At 38.7% G+C, this 20,029-nt stretch overlaps 5 protein-coding genes across 16 annotated transcripts; 3 read left to right on the top strand and 2 right to left on the bottom strand.

Annotated features, from left to right (window-relative positions):
- The first annotated feature begins 2,560 nt into the window (after positions 1 to 2,560).
- Positions 2,561 to 4,951, top strand: LOC112187002 (putative F-box protein At1g65770). The gene is made up of 2 exons (XM_024325604.2): positions 2,561 to 3,870; positions 4,347 to 4,951. Exon 1 carries the CDS (start codon positions 2,663 to 2,665, stop codon positions 3,863 to 3,865), a length of 1,203 nt encoding a protein of 400 aa, XP_024181372.1. The 5' UTR covers positions 2,561 to 2,662; the 3' UTR covers positions 3,866 to 3,870; positions 4,347 to 4,951.
- Positions 4,952 to 4,959: 8 nt separating this feature from the next.
- On the top strand, positions 4,960 to 11,370 carry LOC112187001 (F-box protein SKIP23). Of its 7 annotated transcripts, XM_040513707.1 has the most exons (5): positions 5,603 to 5,747; positions 5,864 to 5,929; positions 9,014 to 9,101; positions 9,577 to 9,670; positions 9,889 to 11,370. In XM_040513707.1, the coding sequence occupies exon 5, from the start codon at positions 9,962 to 9,964 to the stop codon at positions 11,156 to 11,158; it is 1,197 nt and encodes a 398-aa protein (XP_040369641.1). In that variant the 5' UTR covers positions 5,603 to 5,747; positions 5,864 to 5,929; positions 9,014 to 9,101; positions 9,577 to 9,670; positions 9,889 to 9,961; the 3' UTR covers positions 11,159 to 11,370. The 7 variants fall into 7 exon arrangements, with proteins under 7 accessions (XP_040369639.1, XP_024181368.1, XP_040369641.1 ...); XM_024325602.2 differs by lacking the exon at positions 9,014 to 9,101 and having other exon boundaries at positions 9,577 to 9,692; XM_040513708.1 differs by lacking the exon at positions 9,577 to 9,670.
- On the top strand, positions 7,587 to 8,240 carry LOC112183679. The gene has a single exon (XM_024322037.1). It carries the CDS (start codon positions 7,587 to 7,589, stop codon positions 8,238 to 8,240), a length of 654 nt encoding a protein of 217 aa, XP_024177805.1.
- Positions 11,371 to 11,712: 342 nt separating the features above from the next.
- Positions 11,713 to 16,073, bottom strand: LOC112189351 (F-box protein At4g35733). 6 transcript variants are annotated; one of them, XR_002931842.2, is made up of 5 exons: positions 14,753 to 16,070; positions 12,733 to 13,913; positions 12,225 to 12,291; positions 12,020 to 12,120; positions 11,713 to 11,936 (listed from the first exon to the last, which is right to left on the bottom strand). XR_002931842.2 is itself a non-coding variant. In XM_024328666.2 (4 exons), the coding sequence occupies exons 2-3, from the start codon at positions 13,886 to 13,888 to the stop codon at positions 12,755 to 12,757; spliced, it is 1,014 nt and encodes a 337-aa protein (XP_024184434.1). In that variant the 5' UTR covers positions 13,889 to 13,913; positions 14,753 to 16,073; the 3' UTR covers positions 11,713 to 11,936; positions 12,733 to 12,754. The 6 variants fall into 6 exon arrangements, 4 of the variants coding, with proteins under 4 accessions (XP_024184434.1, XP_040369643.1, XP_024184432.1 ...); XR_002931843.2 differs by lacking the exon at positions 12,225 to 12,291; XM_024328666.2 differs by lacking the exons at positions 12,020 to 12,120; positions 12,225 to 12,291 and having other exon boundaries at positions 12,733 to 13,421; positions 13,542 to 13,913; positions 14,753 to 16,073.
- On the bottom strand, positions 14,776 to 15,859 carry LOC121051170 (putative F-box protein At5g60060). The gene is made up of 3 exons (XM_040513251.1): positions 15,589 to 15,859; positions 15,100 to 15,485; positions 14,776 to 15,006 (listed from the first exon to the last, which is right to left on the bottom strand). Exons 1-3 carry the CDS (start codon positions 15,857 to 15,859, stop codon positions 14,776 to 14,778), a joined length of 888 nt encoding a protein of 295 aa, XP_040369185.1.
- Positions 16,074 to 20,029: the final 3,956 nt, after the last annotated feature.

Genomic DNA, 20,029 nt, shown 5'->3' with positions numbered 1-20,029 from the left:
TTAATTTATTACAAAATAAATAAAAATATATTAATTACATAATAATTGACTTGAGAATTAGCTTATTTATAGTATTTAGAATATAATTACGCGCATAAAAATGCGTGTAATCAAGAATCAAAGATGTGGAACCACCACATGTGGTCGAGTTGGTAAGAGCCTCCAGGTGTGGAACCCCCACACCCAGGTTCGAATCCCGCCGAAGCATTAAATCCCAATATATTCTTGGTGGCCAGGGGGGATGAAGCGTTCTGACAAGATCCCCCGAGCACGGATTAGTCTCTGGGCCTAGAAAGCTTTTGAGGACACCATGTGATTGACAAATAAAAAAGAAAAAGAAAAAAAGAATCAAAGATATGGAAATTGGATTTCTTTCTTTTCACATCTGAACGGGTAATTTTCTTTTTCTGGGACCTATTCCTCTCTTAATTGGTTTGCTTTGAATGTGCCAAAGCTATGTCTAGCTTTCGCTGGGTAGGATTCAGATTTCAAAATATAGGAATTGATGATTTTTTCTCTGGGCATGAGATTGGGTATAAGCCATACCTTTCATGGATGGAGAGAGAGATGATGGTCATTTGATTTGGGATGAGTTTTGTCCTTTTCATTTCTCTGAACTAATTCCTCCATCTCAGATATAAATAAGTTCAATCTCAGACTCGGGAGGCCGAGGCTCTTTATCTTCTCTTTTTGTTTGTTTTCCTTTGATTCAATTTGAAAGGAAAGTTTGTGGAAGGCCTGCTCAACGGTGTGACCATCTCACGATCACCCTCATTTCTCAATTCACAAAAACCCCTAATTTCGAAATCAATTCTCACGCTCCAAATTCCCAATCTTTTTATTTAAAGAAAAAAAAAACTCCCAATCGTTTTCGATAAAGATTGAAACTTTAGCAACTCAAAATATTCAAATCATCAATTAGAGATGAAATTTTAGATAAACAAAAAAGGTTTTCATTTCTTTTTGGGATTGATTATGAAATTGCAACTCAATTGGTTATGTGTCTCTATCAAGAAGGAGACTTTGGGTTTCTGTATGTCATGAGGATAAAGATGAGTTGGAGAGAGAGGAAAATGAAAAATATGGTTAGGGAAAAGAAAAGTAGAAATACGAATTTATGAAAATACCCTTAAAAAATTGCTAGCTGTCCGCCTTCGTAACTGAGTTAAAATCTTCAAGTATCATTTTTCAGTTGGGGTCAAAGCCTTGGTACTGTTCTGAAATTTTTCAAACTTGAGATACGAAAGTTTAGAATGACTGAAACGTTAGATACTGTATGAACAATTTTCCTTATAAAAAAATGCTTATACCACAAAAGATAAACCAAGAAACAGAGACGAGAGGACAAACCTCTTCACGTGCAGATAGAAGAACTTTGATAGACTTTTACACGCTCAATTATCTTTGATCTGGTGGCTGAAAAAATATTTGAGTTTGTTATTTATTCGTAACATTTACAAAGTCCATAACTTTCTATAATTTAGCTCAATCCAGAAGAAGGGTAAGTCAAAGCCTTAGCTCAACAAGGTTCATCTCTCTCTGGTGAAGTGGTAATACACTGGTTTTGATAAAACACCAATTCCTTCTTCGTCTACATGTTTCAAACCCCAATTTCCAGATTTGCCACACTTCTCATAAACTCAAATCTCATTAAATTCTGATTCACAGACTCAATTCCCATAATCACAAAAAAAGCTCAAATCTTTGGTGCCAAACAAAAGGTCATCAAAATGCCATTCCAGCAAATCCTACCTGCAACATACCACCCACCATCTTCAAATCCCGCCACCACTGAGACAAACATCTATCATGGAGGTTTTTCATGAGTTAATTTGGTCCGAGTAAGATGAAAGAGAGAGAGTTTTAGTCTATTATTCTCTTATGATTTTATTAGAATTCTAGTCGAAATCGAGCTCATCCATGGTGAGGAGCTACTCGTGGTGAGGTTGGGGACTAATAGGAGTCTGGGTTTAAAAGAGTAGAAATTGCAGAAGACTAGTGAAAGAAGAAAACAAAGGAAGCAAATTCTCATTGCTTGTTAACAGCAAGGAATACGTGACTCCAAGAGGTCACGAGCACAGTTGTCACTCATCTACAACAGACATGAGTAACTAATTAAATGCAGAGTAAAATGAATGAAACGGTACACCATCTTGAATGGGCCTCATTGGACCAAGTTATTCCTTTAATTGATGGGAGGCACGCACGTTAGGGAATAGAGGTTTTGGTCTATTCATGGTGAGAAGGACCTATTCGTGGTGAGGAGATCTGGGTAGGAATCTGAAGGGTTTGGTCTGGGTAGGAAGAATGATAGAGAAGAGAAGAGACAGAAGGAAGGAAAGAGAGAGGGAGAGAGAAACAATAAAAACATAAAAGACAGATGTCAAATTTGATAGCCCCGGTCCAAAAAGTCAATTACACGCCAGATATGACTTATAGGTTGGAAAGGATTTACACAGTCTTTTTTGATCGTTAGAGCTCTGCACTTGAATTTGACCACTTGGCATAATTGAATACGTGGATCGTTAAAACCCTATATTAAATACACTTAAAACCCACAGACTTGTTTAAAATCCCCGCTAATTCCATATAGGCATATTACAATACACACCCCCTAGACAGTCAAACACAACCATAACCACGAGGCCATCGATCGTCAACAATGGATGACACCGTCGACTGGTCCAATCTTCCGGTCGAACTCTGGCCACTGATCGGAGAAAAGCTCAAAGTCCGCATCGATTCTCTCCGATTCCGCAGCGTTTGCCATTCATGGCGTTCTTGTTTGCCTCGCTTCCACCCTTCACCTCCTCCGAAATTCCCTCTCCCACTCTCCGATGGACCCACCTCCTTCCTCTCCCAAAACACCGTCTACCTCCTCCAAACCCCCTCCACGTCATCACTGGCGCCGTCGTCGTGTGGAGGTTGGCTGGTCAAGGTCGAAGAGTGCAACAGAATGCTTCTTCGGAATCCGATCACCTCCCGGCGAATCAGGTACTCAAACGACTCCTCGTCGTCGTTGTCGTCTCCGGAATGTTTCAATTTGCTGGAGTTTAGAATGATCGAATTAGGGAAGTCGTATTTTCTGAGATACGTCCAGGGCTCTGGTTCTGTTGTGGGTTTGAAGAAAGTGATTTTACTGCCTCCTGAGATTGTTGATTGTGCTATTCTGGTTATCTCTGATAAAGGAAATTTGGGTTTTGCTAAGAGTGGAGATGAGAAACTCACACGGTTTTGTAATGGAGGTTCTGTTTTTGATGATGTTATTGTTTATAAGGGTCAGCCATACGTGGTGGATAGCTTGGGTTGTGTTTTTAGGATTGATGTGTCTTCAGAAGCGATGGTGAAGATTTCGTCGAAAGTGGTTGGTTTTGGTGGGAGGAAGCATTTGGTGGAGTCTTGTGGAGAGCTTTATGTGGTCGATAGGTATTTTGATCAAGAACAAAATAAGCAACAAGGGACTGGCGTTGAGTTAGATCCTTCTGTTTTTGTTCTTTGGCGTCGATATCATTCTGGTGAACTCAAGGTTGTTGATTTTAAGGTTTACAAGTTGGAACTGTTGGATGGAGAGTTGGGCAGATGGGTTGAAGTGAAGAGCTTGGGTGATAGAGCCTTTTTCTTGGCTGTGGATTGCTCTTTCTCTGTTTTGGCTCAAGATTTAGCTGGGTACAAAGGGAATTGCATTTACTTTTCAAATGAAAACAATGTTAATCTTGCTCTTAGAGAAGTAACTAGACCACAGAGTTTTGTGTTCAACTTAGAGGACCATAGCATTCAGAAGTTGGGATCTTCCCCAGGTGGTTCCCAGATATTTTGGCCACCTCCAATTGAGCTCGGCTCCACATGTTCCTATTCTCTGGATTGATGCAAGTATGTTTTGTTGTTGTCATAAAATTCTATAATCGGTGTCTCCTTAAGTTTTGTTCATTTTCCATTCTTAACTTCATAGTTGGAGCAAGTTAGATGATTTATTTGTAGAGTGGTCTACGTATCTCTTGTGTTGTATATTTGATAAATCTTGTTGATAAGATGATAAAAATGTTTCTGCGCTGAATCACTCTCCTGTAATTTCAATCACATTGCAGCAGCAGCACATGCAAACTTGCAGACCAAACATGCCATCAAGCAATCATAATAATGCCATATATAGATTTATATACAACTTCACAGAATTCTATGTTGTTGTCACAGAATTCTGTTAAGTTCTTTATACTTTATAATTGGTGTCTCCTTAAGTTTTGTTCGCTTTCCTGTGTTGTAGCTTTGAATGTTGCTGTTGATATGATGATAAAGATGCACTGATTTCTGATTTGAGTCACTCTCATGTAATTTCAATCATATTGCAGTAGCAACACATGCGGACTTGCAGACGGAACATCCAATCTTAATAATGTCATATTATAGACTTGCTAGCAGTCGAGGTTATTCTTCAGGTTCACGTTCAATTGTGTATTCACATACAGTACCTGATAGCATTTAGCTTGCAGTATTTTGAAGAAGTCTGGTTCGTCCATCAACTTACTACACTCCTATTCCGAAAAGAATGAATCAGAGTTGAACATGGTAAGGACTGAGTGTCTTCAAGGGATCGCCCGGGATTACAACTTTGCCATGAGGAACGATTTTACTCTCCTAGATACTAGTGGAAGACACTCTCGATGAGTCATTTGGATTTCTATCCCCTTGTGGCAATGCAGTGAAGGCTTTTGACAATGAAGGAGCATATTCAAAACCTTCGATCTGTAGTGTTGGAAGACTGGAGATTCTAGCATCAAAAGTATTGCTCGTACTTAATTCTTTGGAGAAGAAGGCCAAGAAGAATTTGCACTATCTACAGGTGTTGCTCAAAATGTTAGGAGAATAAAGTGATACCATAATTTATTTCAGTCCCTCTTTTTGTTTTATTCGATGTTGTGATAAACAAAAAGGCTAATAGATGGTCATTGATCAATACCGAAAGTGATCGGTTCGAGATAGGCAGTATCAGCAAAAGATTTACAATATGAGTACTCTTTGCAATATGAGTACTTTGGACTAAAATATTCTACTGTGTTGGAATACCACGTGGCAGTCTGATGAGGTATTTTGGATCAATAAGAATCAAAAATATATATATATATACAGGGCTTGTTGGGTGCGGACGTCCGCACTTAAGCATTAGGTGCGGATTTCCATTTTTTCTCTATTTTCCGATCACACATTTACATTTTAACCGTTCAGTTTTTAGATCTTAATGTATAGATCATTTCTGAAAAATTTCAGCCAAATTGGTGATCGTTAAGACATTCAAAACTGCAATTTACAAAAATGAATACGAACGGTTCCGGTTCTACAGATTCGGAACTGTTCGTATTCATTGTTGTAAATTACAGTTTTGAATGCCTTAACGATCACCAATTTGGCTGAAATTTTGCAGAGATGATCTACACATTAGGATATAAAAACTGAACGGTTAAGATGTAAATGTGTGATAGGAAAATAGGGAAAAAATGGAAATCCGTAATAATAATAATAATTAAAATAAATAAATAAAAAAAAGCTTATGCTTGTCACAATTATACACCAATGACCAATCACATTAGCCGAAATCACAAACTTGGTGTTTCGATACTATATAATAATTTCTTTCACACAATCCCTCTAATCCCAATTGCACATCCAATATTCGACTCATCGATTGCTTTCTTTCCCTTAAACCCTTATTCTCTTTGTCTCTCTCTCTTGATCGGTCTCTCTCACTCTTACTGGTGAGTCACAAATCAATAGTATGAATAGGCTTTCATTGAAAGTGAAACTGAGCAATGTAATATTCCACATTTATGCTTTGCAAAATCTAAATGGATGTTGTTTGTTGTTTAATCAGGTTTCGAAATTTCGGAGTAATCTTGTGAGTTCCTCAAGCAAGCCACGCCCATTGTCTTCCATCCAGGTTCTTGTTCTAGTATCTTTTCCTCTGATACTTAATCTTACTCAACATGAACATTTATGATCCTAGAAATTGGGATAATCTCAATACCGAGTTGAGAGATTTATTAGTTGAAAAGGGTCCTGTAAGAGATTTGTTAGTGGAGAAAAGTCCTCAGCATAAATCCTCTGTGGGTTTCTCTTCAGAATTTTACACTCGAATTTTACCAAATGGAGAGAAACAGGATAGAGAATGGCTGGTTTATTCAAAGGAGGTTGATAAAGCATATTGCTTTTGTTGTAACTTGTTTAAAGAATGTCACCGAAACAATCAGCTTGTGAATGAAGGAAATTGGGAACGAATTAGTGCTTTGCTTAAAGAAAGTCCCCAGAGCTCTGAGTTAGCGAGTGAAGGATGTAGAGATTGGGGAAATCTTAGTTTTTTCATTAGAGAACATGAAAGAAGTATGGCACACATCTTTAACATGACAACCTGGGGTGGTTTGCGTCGTAGATTTCAGAAAGATGAAAGAATCGACAAAGTTGTTTTTAAGCTAGAGAAAGAGCATTGGCGGAGTGTATTACGGAGAATAATTTCGGTTGTGAAATTTCTTGCTAAGCACAACATGACATTTTTCAGAACAATTGAGAGCATGGATCAGGATGATTGTGGAAATCTTTCAAGCTTCATTGAAATGATTGTGGAGTGGGATCCTGTAATGCAAGAGCATATCAGACGTATTAAAAGAAATGAGATTCGTCATCATTATCTTGGTTGTAACATCCAGGAATTGACGATTATTCTAGCTTCTGAAATCAAAAGTTCAATTGTCAGGAAAATCAAAGAAGCCAAGTATTTTTCTGTGATTGTGGACTGTGCTCTTGATGCGAGTGCTGAAAAAAAAATGTTTTTGATACTGCGATGTGTGGATGTTTTCACGAGTCCGATAAAAGTTGAGGAGTACTTTTTAGAGCTTTTAAAGTTCAGCAATACGTCTGAACATGGACCTTTTGAACAAATGCAGAATCTGTTAAAAGCTCTTGATCTTGATATTGATGATGTAAGAGGACAGGGATATGGCATTGGATCTCTGGTGAAAGGGAGAGCCGAAGGTATACAAGAGAAAATTTCGGTTATAAATCCAAGAGCATTGTACACGCCATGGGGTTGTCGTAGTCTTAATGTAACACTCTGTGATATGGTAAACTCGTTTAGCAAACTGTTTAGTTTTTTTGGATCCATACAATGCATATATTCAGTGTTTTCTCATTGTGCATAGTGTTGGCAAATTTTGGACAATAATGTGAAAGGTTTAGCTCTTGAACCATTGTCAACCAAACACTGGGAGAGTCAACTGGAATGTGTTAAAAGCAATAAGATTCCATGCTTCAGATATAAGAGAAGCTTTACTTCAAGTAGCAGATACTGAGTTTGACCTCGGACTAGTCCACCAAGCTAATTCTTTAGCAACATATGATCTTGAATATGAGTTCTTATTAGGCATGATCATTTGGTTTGATATATTATCTGCTGTTGACCTGGTTAGCAAGTACTTGCAATCTAAAGACATGCGTATTGATATTGCTATAACTGAAGTAAAGAGGCTGATCAAGTTTTTTGAAAAGTACAGGGAGGTTGGGTTTACAGAGCATTGAATGTTGCTAAAGAAATTGCCACCGAAATGGAAATTGATTCTGTGTTTGATGAAGAATGTCAAATTCGTAAGAGAAAACGTTTAGGCAAGAATGCCGATCAGTCATCTCCTGAATCACTTGAAGAAGGCTTCAGAGTGCAGTATTTCTTATATACTGTGGATCAAGTTACTGGTTTATTGAAGAGAACTCTTGAACAGTATCAAGCATATGAGGATATCTTTGGGTTTCTGTTTTGTTCTGAGAAGTTGAACTCATTGGAGGAAAAACATTTGAAAACTTCTTGTGGTCATCTTGAAATGTTTCTTAATCATGGGAAGTTTCGTGATGTTGATGGGAACAGCTTATTTAAAGAACTGAAATGCTTAAGGAAGCAGTTGCCAGAAGAAAATATGACAGCTATCGATATATTAAATTTCATAAAAGGACTGGACTTTCTTCCAAATGCATTCATTGCCTATAGAATTTTGCTGACTATACCTGTCCTATTCACTTCCACTGATGGTGATCTTTCAAAATTGGAGATATTGAATTCTTACTTGCAATCGCCAATGTCACAAGAAGTTTTAGATGGACTAGCTTTGATTTCTACTGAGAAGGGATTTCCAGAAAAACTTGACTATGACAGTTTAATCGATGATTGTGCAACTAAAAATGCGAGAAGAACAATCCTCAGTGAATAGTGATACATTTTGCTCAGAGTAGTCATTGTTTTTGTTGGAAGGTTTGCACTTTGGAATTTCTAGAGGTTGGAAGGTTTCAGATGCATGTCAATTGATGATGGTTTTGAAGTATCTCCAGGGAGCAGCTTGCAGTTGATAAGTGCAGAAGCAGTCTGATAAGATTTTACTGCTGAATCTGCACAAAGGACAAATGTAATCGGGTTAAAGGCTGGATTGAACAAGTCTTGTTTCTGCTGCAAGAATCCACAAGATTTGTGCTGAGTCTTTTCTCTGTTTTAGTTGTATCATTACTGGAGCTTCCAATTTTATCTGTAGATATTTCTTCGTTCCTGTTTGTTTGTGAAATATCATTACTGTTTTCTGTTTCTGAATTGTTTATTGGATGACTGTTTTCTATCACATATATTGTTTTTGTTCAGTAAATTATAGCACAGTTGCTAAAGATATATTGGTTTTTGGTGAATGCAGAGACTATATTTTACATTTTAATGACATCTTCGTCACCTTTTCTAATCCTTTTTTTCTAAAACTTCTATTATATTTTTCTGCAATTCAGCATAAAACTTTCAACCTTGTTTAGACCCTCTTAAGTCTTAACATATGGTCTAATTAATAATACTCCTCGAAAGTCTTTCTGAACATATATCATAGATTGTTCTTTGGTGTTATGCCACATTTTACCGTTGTGGACGTATACCAGGGATTATTTTGTTCTCAATTTGCTGCAACTAAAGTTTCTGTCTGATATAGTCATCCTTGGCTACTTTTTTCAGCTCCTTGAAAACTCATCTTGAGCATTAGGCCATAATGCAGCAGCCATAACTTGGTTAGAAAAGAAATATCCTCTTTGGAAGCCTAAGAGTAAGCCCAGTCTTTTGTGGTCCAAAGGAAAGTTCCCATTGTAGTTTAAGGGTCTTGCAATGGTCACTTTTCAGTTTTATGAAGAATATTTATGAGTCTAGTGCTTTCAAGAGTATATTTAAGTCTTATGGTGAGTACTTAAGGGTCTTGAGTATGTCTATTTATACTTTTAAGTATTCAAGGGTCTGGTTATTCCAGATCCTGAGGCCCCCTGCGAATCCGTAAATATGAGGAGTCTAAGGGTTATGTATTTTAAGCCTATAACTATGGCTACCTATTGTAAACCGAAATCATATTGGAATGAAGTAAACTCAAGTTTTATTTAAAGGCTTGGTGCCTGAGTTCTCTCCCCTTTCCCTTCTACAGCTAATAATCCTCTGTTTCTTTTAAAACCATTGTGCTTACTTCATCTCTCAAAATTGCCCAAACTCACCCTAATCAGACTCTCACCAACTGTTGCTCTGTTCTGCATCAGGCCGATCCTTTATGCAAAATCACCATCAATACCTTTTGTTCTTAGAATTGAGCAATCTTCACTGGAACTTTGAAAAGGCCAGTTACTGACATAGGTAAACATTAACCAGAATTGAGGTGAGATAACACTTGAATCACTATGAAACTCGTAAATGAGTATGAGGCAAGCAACTAGTTTGTCACTTGGGAAAGTATTGTTTCTATATCATCGCGGATAATATGGAGTCCTGTTCAATGCACAAGACTTGCTATCCAAGACTTCTTTTGAATTCCAGTTCTCTAAACACTCATACGTGCTGCATGTCTTTCTCAGGTTGTTCTCCTCGATTGTGCTCTAGAGTCCTGATCTAACCTCTGATCACCACAGGCACAGTTGATTTCTGATCATGACAGAAAGACAAAAATCTGATACATGTGGAAATCAGAGAGGGGAATGTTGGAGTGATCTTCCGGTTGAATTATTACAGAGCATTGCAAAGCGGCTTGATACCAAAATTGATGTTTCAAGATCCCGTGCTGTTTGTAAATCATGGCGGTTCTCTATTCCTCCTCTCACTGTGAACTCTCCACCCATCAAAGTACATCTCGGTAATGTTATCAGGAGAGGAGTACGACTTGTGAAAAAAACAACCCTCGGGATGAGGGTAGTCTATCATGTGGCACCTCAACCACCTGCTTCAAATTCAAGGGGTTGGTTGGTTAAGGTCACAGAAGGTGAAGCTCCACTGGACAAAACTCATATCATGTTACATCCTCTCTCTGGAACCCCATTCCCAAAAAACCCGGTAGCCAACCCATTATTACCAAAGGAATTGAACTTTTATGATTTTCGGGTATCTGAGTTGTCGAGAACTTATCACACTCCTTACACTTTTCCGGTGGCAGTGTCCTTGAATTCTGATTGTCCTGCACTTATGATGATTGTTGAAGGAAAATTGTACCACTGCAAATTAGGTGTTGATGGTGAAATTCCAAAGTGCAAGGAAATTGAAAGTCTTATCTCCTCGATCAAATATGTAGATGTTATTTGTCATGAGGGGAAGTTCTATGTGGTCTCCGTTGATGGGAGAACTGTAGTGGTTGATTCTTCTCTGACTGCTAAGATGATTGCAACCCCAATAAGTGCTCCTGTGATTCCTAGGAGTGTTCCTGCTTGCATTCGCAAGAGGTATTTGGTTGAGTCATTCGGAGAACTACTTTTAGTTATATATCTGGCCACTACAACAGAATGTAGGCATCTTTCAGAACTTGGTGTTACATTCGAGATTTTTAAGTTGAATGCAGCTGAGAAGCAATGGGTCGAGATGGCAACTTTGGATGATCGAATATTGTTTGTGGGTGAAGACAGCTGCTTCTCTGTGCTTGCTCGAGACTTTCCTGGTTGCAAAGGGAACTGCATTTATTTCTATGATCCTTGCTCACGTAGATGTAAGTATCGTTCGCAACCACGAATATTCAGTAACATTGGAGTGTTCGACATTGATGGCGGTGGCAGTAATCGTTCACCTCGGGTGTATTTTCTTGATGATGGCGATGACAGTGCAAATATCTTTTGCCTACCCCAAGATTTGGCCTTGGCATGATTAATGTGAAGCTAGCTGAATGGCAGTAATGGGTTTTGACACAAATCGAACTCGAAATGCATCGATTATAGGCCTATATATGAATGTTTGTAATATCATCCTTGGGGCAATTCTTGACCTATGAGGATTATGAAGATACTATTCTCTAATAAGGAAGATTCTCTTGTATGTTGTTTCTGTTCTTCAAATGAGACCATGGTTGAGTCTTCAAATAGAGTTCCTTCTTCCGGTGATCACAAATTGCCGACGAACTGTTTGTTGAAAAAGGTACTTCATATGCATTTTTGTTTTATAAATCTTATGCTAGATGACACCGAAGAAGTTACTACTGTAAAATCACCAGCTCCTTTGTGTTTCTCTGGATTATAAAAAGAAATCGAAAATTTAACAAAAGATAGTTCTGATTAACACAAATAAGCTGTGTGGGGCTTTCAACGTTTGAAAAATGATCCAAAGGAGAGCAATCAGAGAAATAATATGACGGTGAAAGTGATAATGAGCACAACCTTTTCTCACGGATTTTGAGAATTCGATTTGAACAGAGCATCAAGCAGTTAACATAAAACGATAACTTCGATTACGATCAAATATCTTACATGAACTGTATCTATACAACTGGAATAAGGTTAACAAAACTACCATTAAACACTGGATAAACAAGACTACTATTTTTCACACTACTTTACGGTAGAAGTTTTACAGACCACTCTTCATGAGAATCGGACCCTCCATCTTCTCCAAGAAAGGCAACTAACGTCTTGAGCAGCAACCAACTTCCCTGTAAATCACGTTAAGCAATAATTATCACCACAAGAAATCATCTCTTTATTGAAATGTGAAAATTGAAATTCACTATATTACAGAGCATTAAAGGGGGCAGGGGGCGGGGCTGATTAGCGTAGCATGTCCCATCATATCTCAATGTGTCTATATCATCACCACAGACATACTATTGTGAAAACCTGAACAAAAATTTGACAGCTTTCATACACCAGATGACTGTTAAGATGTAATAACGAAGAATTTTCAAGAATCCTTTCTTAAATTTAAAAAACTGTCATTCTACCTCCTCAGTCTTGTTAGTAATGTTTCAAGTTTTGAAAGGCCTTTAATTTCTCTTGTGGTTCGTTGTCCTGTAAAATGAACCTCATCATAATGCAACAAGAGTATATACAGGCCCTTCAAATTGACCCTATGATATACTTTCTAGACATTCAGTAAGCCTTCATAGATTGTTTGAGTGATGAGGATTGATCTTTCTTTTCCAATTTTTGTTAACAACACTGTTCATGCAAACCCCCCAACTTTAAGTTCAGAATAACTACGCTTGTTTACCAATTAAGATAACTAACGAACACTTAAACAGTTACGCTTGTTTACTCAATTAACTTGTTAAATAAAATCCTACGATTTACAGAAAATTCAAGAACCACAACCCCAAAATGTTGTTCCTTCCGACTGTTTATTAACTATGCAATTTGACACATCTGATGGCTGCTCACGGCAATAACAAGATAAAAACTTAAATTACCAGTAAGAATTATAATGAAGTAACAATAGAGGTTTGAACTTACATTCAGAGGATGCAGCCGGACATCAATTAGTGAGCCAATTTGAGGGTGTCCGGAACAACTGAGAATAGCCGATCTTGCTCATGCTACCATCCTGTAAGTCAAACACACGACGGTGATGACTTCTGGATGGCATTCCAATTACAGCTGGTAAAGGACCAAAGTCCTGTTCAGTGAACATAATGCAATTTCCCTTCACCCCAGGAAAGTCTCTGGTTGAAACCGAGAAAGCTCCATCATAGCTCAAAATAATCACTTGATCCCCCAAGTTTGTCACATTGACCCACGTCGCCCATTCCTCATCCAGCCGATAAACCTTAAAATCCACCACCTCCCCATCACAATGTATGTAGTTGAACGTCCTCTGAGGCTCACTACCAAGATACCTGTCGACCACACAAAGATCACCACAACACTCAACCAAATGCTTGTGTGCACCAAACCCACACAAGGGCGGCGAGTACTGAATCACCTGCAACGCCTGACTTATCCACGATATCGTGCCCCATTTATCAACAACATAGCACTGACCCTTGTACACAATGAGATCATCATAATGAGAGTTGTTTTCGTCCACACGAATCCAACCCTCATCCCCATACCTCATAACAGCCAAATGCCCTCCTCTATAAATCATAAACACCACAAAATCCTCCCCCAAACTCAAATGATCAGCAGGCAAAACCACCACTCTGTTCACATAAGTAACATCAATTCTGGTGTAGGCATATTTCAGAGAATACAATTTCACCAACTCCACAACCCTATAATCCAACAAGTTGAATTCTTTTCTAGTCGGAGTGAGGGATAACCTGAGCTGCCAGTTCGTGATCGGATGAAGCAGACGCATTTCGCCGCAATTGGCCTCCTCGAACTTCACCAAGAACGGCAGCGACCCATCGGAACCTTCGCCGGCGATCAGCGACTGCAGGCGGTAGACGGTGGTCTGGGAGACGGCGGCGGGAGGCTCTTCGCCGGCGTGAGGGAATCCGAGGGGGAGAGGAGGAGAGTCGATTGGGTCTAGAGGACGGACGGCGGAGCGCCAGAGAGAGCAGACGCTGCGGAATCGGAGAACGTCGACGCGGGTTTCGAGGAATTTTCCGATCATCTGCCAGAGCTCCTTTGGGAGATCGCACCATTGTAGCTTGGGCCTCTGCATGTTGATTTTGCTGAGAGAAGAAGAACTGAAGAAGAAGAAGAAGGAAAGCTTTACATGAAAAATGTAGCTGAAAAGAGGAAAGAGCTCTCTTTATTCGGATGTGGAGGACACAATAGTTACACTTGGCACCCCTCCAAATTTTATATTTTCTTCTACATTTCTTTTGTTAATTACACGCTTTCGTACTTTCATCCTCAGTTTTACTATAAGCATGTTTTACCCTAAGATGTGTGTAGTAGATCGACATGTCAAGTGATGATTAATGCAATAATTGAGATGAAATGTTGTTATCTATGATACAATAAAAAGAGTTTTGGTTCTGAGTTTGAAAACTTTCCTTTATTTACAAAGCATAAATTTTGCATGTCGCTAAGATGATGGGTGTCACTGTTTTGTTATCTGAAACTTGTAAATCACCGACTTTGTCAAACGAATCACGTCCACGTTGGATTTACATGCTTTCATCCTTAATTTTATCACAAGTAAAATATGTTTAACGTCAACTATCGAACAAGTCACCTCCACCTTGGTTACCTAAATAGCAGAGAAGTAATTTATAGCAACAAATAGCTAGTCTCCTACATTTGAACATAATACCTTCGAATGACCTCGCCCAGCACAGTGTTAGAACACCAATCAGTTTAAATCAACTAAAGCTTGTTGATCTAGATCCTGCCAATTACTGCAAACTCAAATCTAAGAAATATAATCTATCATAAGCAAGCGAGCATTTCCATGGACCAAGATAAAGCATCATTTGAAACATCATCAAAGAAGCTAAGCTTGTTCATCACAAGATACATTGAAGAACATGTAATTAATGAGTACGAGTTTACTGAATTGGCATTAATATTTCACACTCACATTCAGATGCAGAAGAACTCAAATCAGGGCTGAGCCAAGTTGGCGGTGGCTCGACCATCCGAGAAATCGAACACACGACTGTGATACCTTGCTCTTACAGTAGGCGACACTCGTTCAATGAAGAAGATGCAATTTCCCTTCACTCCATCAAACTCTCTGGTGGAGACAGAGAAAGACCCATCTTTGCTCAGAAGAAACACATGATCACCCAAGTTTTTCACATTGTCCCATTTGCTCCATTCTTGATCCAGCTTCTAAACTTTAAAATCGATTGCATCAGAATCATAGCGCGAATTGTGATACTTCCCGAAAATGTACTCGTCCTCCCTGCCGTGACGAACACTCACCCTCTCATAGTACTGATCGACCACATAAAGATCACCACACGACTCAACCAAATGCTTCTGCCCACCAAATCCACACGACAATAGCGGCGAAAACTGGATCACCTCCAGAGCTGAATTGATAGAGGAAATCGTTCCCCACTTATCAACCACATAGCATTGACCCTTGTACACAATAATATCATCATAGTAGGAGTTTTCCTCATCCACATGGGTCAACTTATCATCTCCAAATCTCATAAAACCCAGCTTGCCTTCATTATAAATCATAAAAACAGCACAAACATCACCAAAGTCCAAATTGTTACGAGGGAGGACTACCAATTTGTGCACAGAATTAATAGTAACATTGTTCTCGGCAAATTTAAGTCCATACGACTTGTGTAGCTCTACAATCCGATACTCCAATAATTAAGTTTAATTCCTTTAAAGAAGTATTGGGAGAATACCTGAGAGGCGAACTAGTCACCGGATCTAGTAAACGCATTATACCAGAACTGGGGTCCTCCTCAAACTTCACCAACCATGGCTTCGAACAAAGGTTTGATGGTGAAGAACCGCAGTTATCCTCGTCAATGCATGACTCCATGCGGTAGATTGTTGATTGGAACAATGAAGCATGGTTTCCGGGAGAGTCTTCGCCGGGGGAGGAGAACTTGAGGGGGAAAGGAGGAGGGGAAATTGCTGGGAAGGAGGGAGAGAGGAATGCCATGAGGAGCAGACGCTGCGGAATTGGAGAATTCCGATACGGCTTTGGAAGCATTCAGTGATGAACTGATGATTAGCCAGAGCTCCTTTGGAAGATCGGTCCAGTTCACGCTCTCCATTTACTTGCACAGTTAGTCAATGACGACTCGACCGAATATGATCGATCGTATTATTTGTAGAGAACATAAGAATTAGCGGAAAATGATCCATTATTTTATGCGTAAATGTTTACATTAATAAATCAATACTTCACTGCCACAAAACTGGCCTATAGCTACCATTGAGAATGGTATGTGTTGATCCTATAGACACCAATGATTGGTGTGGGGATAGCGATAGACACCAGCTTTGGCACTATTAGTTGATGGTTTCTATTGCTGCCATGACATATACCTAAAAATCACTATCAGATTTTTGATGACTGAGAAACTGTGGGCCCCATCACCAGAAAACACACTTTTTCTAGCAATGGTGACTGCACAATTTCATATTAAAAAAAAAAAAAAATTAATATACCTATTCTTAATTGAAAAGCCCTATACTTTATGAACTAGCCTGAACTGAAAATTGGACTTGGTGCTGCAAATTTGATGGATGAATGAAAATTGCACTTGCTGCTGCAAATTTGATGGATGAATGAAAATTGCACTTGCTGTTGCAAAGGGTCTTGATCAATGAAAATTGCACTTGCTGCTGCAAAGGGTCTTGATCAATGAACTGAGCCTGATCAAAAACCATGTTATAAAGGTTAGCATGTGATATATTTAATCAATAAACCCTGTTATAAGGTAATGTCAGTTCATGATCATTTGCTAATCTGCAAAGGGTCTTGATCAATAAACCCTTCACTGCATATCACATTAAAAGGTATAACAGAATCAATAAAGTTGTAACTAGCAATTGATATAAAGTATCTAATGATGACTCCATTGGAAGACCAAACCAACTCATTCTAAAGGAAGGGCAAATAACATTTTGTTCAAATTTCGGCAAACGAAAGGAACAGAAAGTGACTACAAATGATACATGGAGATGAGTAATTTGGCACTTGGAGTATCATCTTTGCTCTTTGTTTATGCAATATAAAAGAAGGTTTTGTTGGTAGCAGTTAAAACAATTGAATCCGATGGTGATTAACATCTCAATAAACCTCTTATTACTTTTGGTGAGATGTTGCAAGGACAAGAGAAAAAAAAAATAATGATAATAATAGAAAAGTCAAAATAAAAAGTTACAGCCTGGAACTGAAGTAATTGAAAAGAGCAAGACTCTTGCTTACACTTATTAAAAACAAACACAAACAAACAAATCAGGCATTTTTAATATCTCAAACAAGTTCACATGGTAGATATCTATAAAAAAAAAAAGGTCATGGTGGACACAACTCTAGGAACCATACAATTTAAGGAAGTGATAAATGTCACAAGTATACCAAAAATGGTCACCTACAGCCTACTGAGATACCTAAGTTGGTGTAAATAATAAACAAGTGAGAGGTAGAATTATAAGAAGTCATCGAGCTCCCTTATTTCAAATTTTGAAAGACAGATTCACGAATCTTCTTGGTAACAGGGTATTCCACTATGTATGCAAAGGAAGTAAGCAAAAGAGGGTATCTCAATTTCTTATTTAAATTGAAGCTGAGAAACTCACTTGGTCACAATTCTCGAATCTTCTTGGCACAACAAAAATTCACGTTTACAATGGCAATCACCACTAAGATGGCCAGCACGAATCTGTTCCAGAAATATAGTATGTAAATAAATAAACTTGAGGTTCAAATTTAAGGAAAAGAATCAATTTCTATTTGACTCACACCTCGCTACAAGCATGATGAAGGCAATTAGCCCCATCGGAGCAGCCCGACAATCATCAAAAGCATGAATTAGCTCATGTATCACTACTTGGTTGACCTCATCTTGCATGTTCATGTGATTACTACACACCATTATCTGAATGACAAATCATTCACAAAACACAGCGAAGAAATTAGCCATTTTGTTCAAATCCCCCAAATTTCTTTCTATTATGAACCGCCACAGAACACCCTTACAGACACAAAAGGAGAAAATTAAAAGAGCTAGAGAGCAACCCAAATGACGCAAACACTCATCCTAGGAAAGACTTTAGTTCATTCCTCAACCACAAAGTGAAGTTTGTCACATTTGTAATAATCAAAATCATTCCAATTTCAACACAAAGTAGTCGAAACAAAGAGAAAAGGTAAAATGTATAGTACCCATCCGCGGCCGGTGTATACTTCGGCAATCTTCTTCTCGCAATGAACGGCCCAGCAAGACCCTCTAATATCCCACACCCAGATTTCTCCAAATGCTCCAGCGGAAACTTCACCATCGGAGCATATCCAAACTCGATTAAGACTGATGCTCCAGCAGAAACTTCACCGTCGGAGTAGATCCAAAATCGAATTCTCCAGATGCTCCAGTAGAAACTTCACCATCGGAGCAGATCCAAAATCGATAGTGGGGGATCTGCATGGATTTTAGATCTACTACCTTGTTCATGATTGAGAGAGAGAGAGAGAGATACATGAAGGAGAAAGAGGACGAGAGAGAGAGAGAGAGAGAGAGAGAGAGAGAGAGAGAGAGAGAGAGAGAGAGAGAGAGAGAGAGAGAGAGAGAGAGAGAGAGAGAGAGAGAGAGAGAGAGAGAGAGAGAGATCCAAACTAAGTTTCTGAGGAGAGGGCTTTGCCCTTGATTTCACCTTAACTACACAAGACGCGTTTGGTGAGTTGTGAATAGTTAGACAAATATTTATTTTAAATTGCAGGGACACATTTGTGGGATTTGGTGAGTGTCGGACCAAAGAAAAAAAAGGAATGGTGAGTATTTTTTGGGTGCTGTCACCATTGATGTAATTGTGGGGATTGAATGGTAGCTATAGGCCATATTTGTTGTAGTGCTTGTTGAAGGATATCGACATTGAGTATACCTCTTCAAACTAGGGTTTACTTCTAGAGTTGTAATAGGAGAGAAGGTCCTAGATTTTCTAATTATATTTGGATTCTATTTCCTTGTATGATAAGATTATGTATTTTGTAAATCCTTATATAAAAGGCTCCTATTATCAATAATAGAACACACACAATTCTCCTATCTATTCTCTCTGCAATTCCATTTTCACCAAAACGATGGTGATGTTTGCTGATGCAAGGTATCTCTCTGACCCTCACAAAGGTCGCTCCCAAATAGGTTATGTCTTGACCATGGGAAGCACCGTGATATCTTGGAGGTCTACAATGTTGCTACTTCCTCGAATCATGTAGAGACTATTGCTCTACATGAAGCTGTGCGTGAATACATATGGCTAAGGTTCGTAATTAGACATATTCGAGGAACTTGTGGTTTGAAGTCTACCACAGATGAACCTACATGCATTTATGAGGATAATGCAGCTTGTATTAAGCAAATGAAGTTAGGTTTCATCAAGGGCGACAACACCAAGCATATATCACCTAAGATATTTTACAATCAGCAACAACAATCACTTCTAAAGATTGAAGTGAATCAAATCTGATCAGAGGATAATGTAGCGGACCTATTCACTAAGTTGTTACCTAAATCCACCTTTGAGAAACATGTGAAGAGCCTCAGATTAAGAAAATTATCCGAACTCCCATGATTGTAGCTATCAGGGGGAGATGTCGACATCAGGGGGAGGAATGATGTCTACATGATCGATCTTGAAGGGTGAAGGACGTGTTGTGCTCTTTTTGTCCTTCGACCAGGGTTATTTTTGTCCTACAGAGTTTTTGTTACCTGGCAATGTTTTTAACGAGGCAACGATCAAAGCGTCATTACCAAGTTTGAGCGGCACAAGGGGGAGTGTTGAAGAATATCGACATTGAGTGTGCCTCTTCAAACTAGGGTTTAGTTCTAGAGTTGTAATAGGAGAAAAGGTCCTAGATTTCCTAATTATATTCGGATTCTATTTCCTTGTATGACAAGATTATGTACTTTGTAAATCCTTATATAAAGGGCTCCTATTATCAATAATAGAACACACATAATTCTCTCATCTATTTTCTCTGCAATTCCATTTTCACTACAACAATACTTAATGAGCTGGTGATAGCACATTGTGCAAAGGACAAATGAAACTTCCAAATGCATAGAACTATTTTCCAGAAGGCTAACTTCGCAGCAGCAGGTTGCTTTGGCGAACTTCGGAAATACTATCTAAGACCTCAATACTTGGGAGAAAG

Source organism: Rosa chinensis, chromosome 2 (genome assembly GCF_002994745.2).
Source record: "Rosa chinensis cultivar Old Blush chromosome 2, RchiOBHm-V2, whole genome shotgun sequence".
Lineage (NCBI taxonomy): Eukaryota > Viridiplantae > Streptophyta > Magnoliopsida > Rosales > Rosaceae > Rosa > Rosa chinensis.
The sequence above is the reverse complement of the archived record's forward strand: the minus strand, read 5'-3'. Positions and strand labels throughout refer to the sequence as shown.

Coding starts and splice junctions, on each gene's coding strand:
- LOC112187002 (XM_024325604.2), top strand. CDS start 2,663: ATGGATGACACCGTCGACTGGTCCAATCTTCCGGTCGAACTCTGGCCA.
- LOC112187001 (XM_040513705.1), top strand. CDS start 5,976: ATGAACATTTATGATCCTAGAAATTGGGATAATCTCAATACCGAGTTG.
- LOC112183679 (XM_024322037.1), top strand. CDS start 7,587: ATGGAAATTGATTCTGTGTTTGATGAAGAATGTCAAATTCGTAAGAGA.
- LOC112189351 (XM_024328664.2), bottom strand. CDS start 13,888: ATGCAGAGGCCCAAGCTACAATGGTGCGATCTCCCAAAGGAGCTCTGG.
- LOC121051170 (XM_040513251.1), bottom strand. CDS start 15,859: ATGCTTCCAAAGCCGTATCGGAATTCTCCAATTCCGCAGCGTCTGCTC. Junction 15,486..15,588: donor TGAGGAGGACCCCAGTTCTG/GTATAATGCGTT, acceptor ATCGGATTGTAG/AGCTACACAAGTCGTATGGA. Junction 15,007..15,099: donor TCGATCAGTACTATGAGAGG/GTGAGTGTTCGT, acceptor TTTAAAGTTTAG/AAGCTGGATCAAGAATGGAG.